Genomic DNA, 2705 nt, shown 5'->3' on the forward strand with positions numbered 1-2705 from the left:
CCCCGCGTTCATGAGCACCACCACCTCGGGCGCCGCGTACAGTTTGGACAGGCCGCAGGGTGGCGTGGAGGCTTTGTTAGTGAGCCCCAGGTCTCCAATCTTGAGGCGGCCGTCGTAGCCCAGCAGGAAGTTGGCCGGCTTGACGTCGTTGTGGGCCAGGCCGACAGAGTGCATCGCGCCGAGGGCCTCGGCCAGCTGGCGCAGCACAGGGGCGAGCTGGTCGGGCGACAGGCGCGCCCAGCCGGTGCAGTACCTGTGGCCAGTCATCACGTGGTCCAGGTCCCCCGCTGCCAGCTCAAACAGGTGGTAGGTCGTCACGCAGTCGTCGCCGCACGCAGACACGATGGGGCTCACCACGTGCGCGCGCGCCGCCGCGCCGCTGAGCTGGCGTTCAAACGCGCCCTCCTCTGAGTCACCCTTGGTGTCGCACTTGAGCGCGTAGGAGCGGCCCAGCAGCGCCACGCGCCGCACCTCGCCCTGGCCGCCGGCGCCCAGGGGCGTGCCGGCGGCGAACACCTCATCCGCGTCGCACCACAGTTGCGACTCGAGCTCAGCATACAGCTCGCTGCCGCGCGGCGCCCACTCGCCGCGCGGCAGGTGCGCAGTGTCAATGTTGCAGGGCGCAGCGGGGGCCTCGCGGCCGCTGGCGGCGTCGGCGGCCGTGCTGCGGCCCGTGTCAGTGCTGCAGCTGTCTGGCGTCTTGAGCCCGGCGGCGGCCTCGGAGGCGATGGAGGTGGAGAGGTCGAGCAGGGCGGTGATGCTGATGTCATCGCTGGAGGTCTCGATGGAGGTGGCGGTGATGTCAGGGCTGGTGTCCGTGGTGAGGGTGTCGCTGCTGCTGCAGCCTGAGGACGCCCGAGAGCGGCTGGTGGTGCCGCGGGCGGTGAGCCTGGAGGAAGCAAGGAGCCAGGGGGGCGGATGGGTTAATGCGGGGCAGCTGGCATGAGAAAGTGGATGGATGGCATGCCGCCGATCCGCCAGCTCTGATCGTTGCCCTCACGATTGCCTGCAACAGGCTGCTTGGCTGGAGGCGTGACGCTGGCGCCTGATCATAGTGTGCGCCAATGTCCTGTGCGCGCTGACGCAACGTACCGGCGCGCTTGCCCCGAACCCTGGCGCGCCCCTCACCTCTGGCACAGCAGAAGACTGTCGTCGCAGGCAGTGGAAGATGCACAGGCGGGAGGTGGCGGCGCAGCTGCCGGAGCGGCGCAGGCGGCGCGCCGCCGACGGAGAAGCTTGGCGCAAACGACAGCCGCGGCGCAGCCGGCCACGGCGATCATGGCGGCGCCGCCGGCTGCCCGGCCAAGGGTGCGCACCGCGCAGCTTGTGTGGATGGCCACAGGCTGGTGGGCAGCGGCTCCATCAGTGGCGTCGGCGGCGTTGTTGGTTGCGTTACTGGTGGTGCAGCAGCTGCTGCTGCGGCGCGGGTGTTGGGGCGCGGCGGGATGACATATAGTTGGGGCTTCTGCGGACTGAGTGTGTAAGACATGGCGCCTTGCAATACGCGGCTGCCTCTCTCCTGCACGCAGCAGCTGGCGCACACTGGCTTGCGCAGCGCACAACAACGCAAAGCAGCAATGCGGCAAGCAGACAGCCGTGCCCTGAGCCTCACCTCAGCAGCTCGTCGTCGCCCTCCAACTCATCGCTCGACGTCCCTACGGACATGCTATATCCGGAGAGTGGCCCGCACAGGCCGGACCGATGCGTGTGAGAACGTGATGAACGCGATCGTGTTGCCACGGGTGGGTGATCGGATGCTTTGTAAATGAGCCTGATTGTCGACAAGTAGATAGTAACATATTGCGTGGCCGCTTTATGGGCGTTTGTGCGGAAGTATGACCACCTGTGGCGCAGTTGACTTTAGTCATCTCTGATACGGTACCGTGCACAATCACAAGCAACGTCCAGGTGGGACATACTTGTTGATGAGTGTTCATTTTCATGTTTATACAATGTTTTACACTAGGGACATTCACGTTCACCCATTGCACCACAATGCGAGCTTCTGCATGTGGGCACTACGGCTCTCCTCTTCTGGCCTGGACAGCCAACTAGGGCAGGGTGTGCGCGACACGGCCACAATCCATGACCCTGTCGATTCACCCTTGTTGCCAGGGTGCGGGGTGGGCGTTGGCGCCTGCACGCCCTGGCGGCTATTAACAAGCCAGCGGTTGTCCTCCTGCTGGCAGAACCCCGGATACTGTACAGGCACAGTCAGGCAGATGAATGAATGGTTTGCGAAAGACGACCAACAAACACAAGAAGAGGGAGAGTATCCCAAGCGGAGGTTCTACTCAACCGCCAGCGAAGGCTGCACCCGCACTCTGAGAAGTGTTGCGTTGCTGGCATCGCTGGTTGGATCCCCAAAGCCAACCCGCCATCATGTTACAGTACCTGTTGCCCCAATGGGGCTGATAGATGCAAAATTCAATCATGGAACTGCAGCTTCAGCTCGAATCGACATGTTTGTGCAGTAAACCAGGGCAGTAAATCAGGGGTGTGCGCCAGGGATCATGATGATTGTGCTACTGATTGTATGGCAGCTGGGTGCCTGGTGTGTGTGTGTGTGTATGTGTGTGTGTGTGTGTGTGTGTGTGTGTGTGTGTGTGTGCGCGCGCGCGTGCGTGCGCGCGCGCGTGCGTGCGTGCGTGCGTGCGTGCGTGCGTGTGTGTGTGTGTGTGTGTGTGTGTGTGTGAGTGCGCGCG

The 2705-nt window shown here is 63.7% G+C and overlaps 2 protein-coding genes across 2 annotated transcripts in view; one reads left to right on the forward strand and one right to left on the reverse strand.

Annotated features, from left to right (window-relative positions):
- MNEG_4500 (serine/threonine protein kinase, bacterial) overlaps nucleotides 1-1665 on the reverse strand; it is a gene marked incomplete at both ends in the record, with an annotated part of 2324 nt that extends 659 nt beyond the window's left edge. The window contains 3 exons of the mRNA XM_014047023.1: nucleotides 25-889; nucleotides 1129-1416; nucleotides 1613-1665. Coding sequence (XP_013902477.1) covers nucleotides 25-889; nucleotides 1129-1416; nucleotides 1613-1665 — 1206 coding nt within the window. The remainder of the gene's footprint in view (nucleotides 1-24; nucleotides 890-1128; nucleotides 1417-1612) is intronic.
- Nucleotides 1666-1718: 53 nt separating this feature from the next.
- Nucleotides 1719-2705, forward strand: part of MNEG_4501 (hypothetical protein) — a gene marked incomplete at both ends in the record, with an annotated part of 1975 nt that continues 988 nt past the window's right edge. Inside the window, one exon of the mRNA XM_014047024.1 lies at nucleotides 1719-1742. Coding sequence (XP_013902478.1) covers nucleotides 1719-1742 — 24 coding nt within the window. The remainder of the gene's footprint in view (nucleotides 1743-2705) is intronic.

This window comes from Monoraphidium neglectum (assembly GCF_000611645.1).
Source record: "Monoraphidium neglectum strain SAG 48.87 unplaced genomic scaffold scaffold00627, whole genome shotgun sequence".
Lineage (NCBI taxonomy): Eukaryota > Viridiplantae > Chlorophyta > Chlorophyceae > Sphaeropleales > Selenastraceae > Monoraphidium > Monoraphidium neglectum.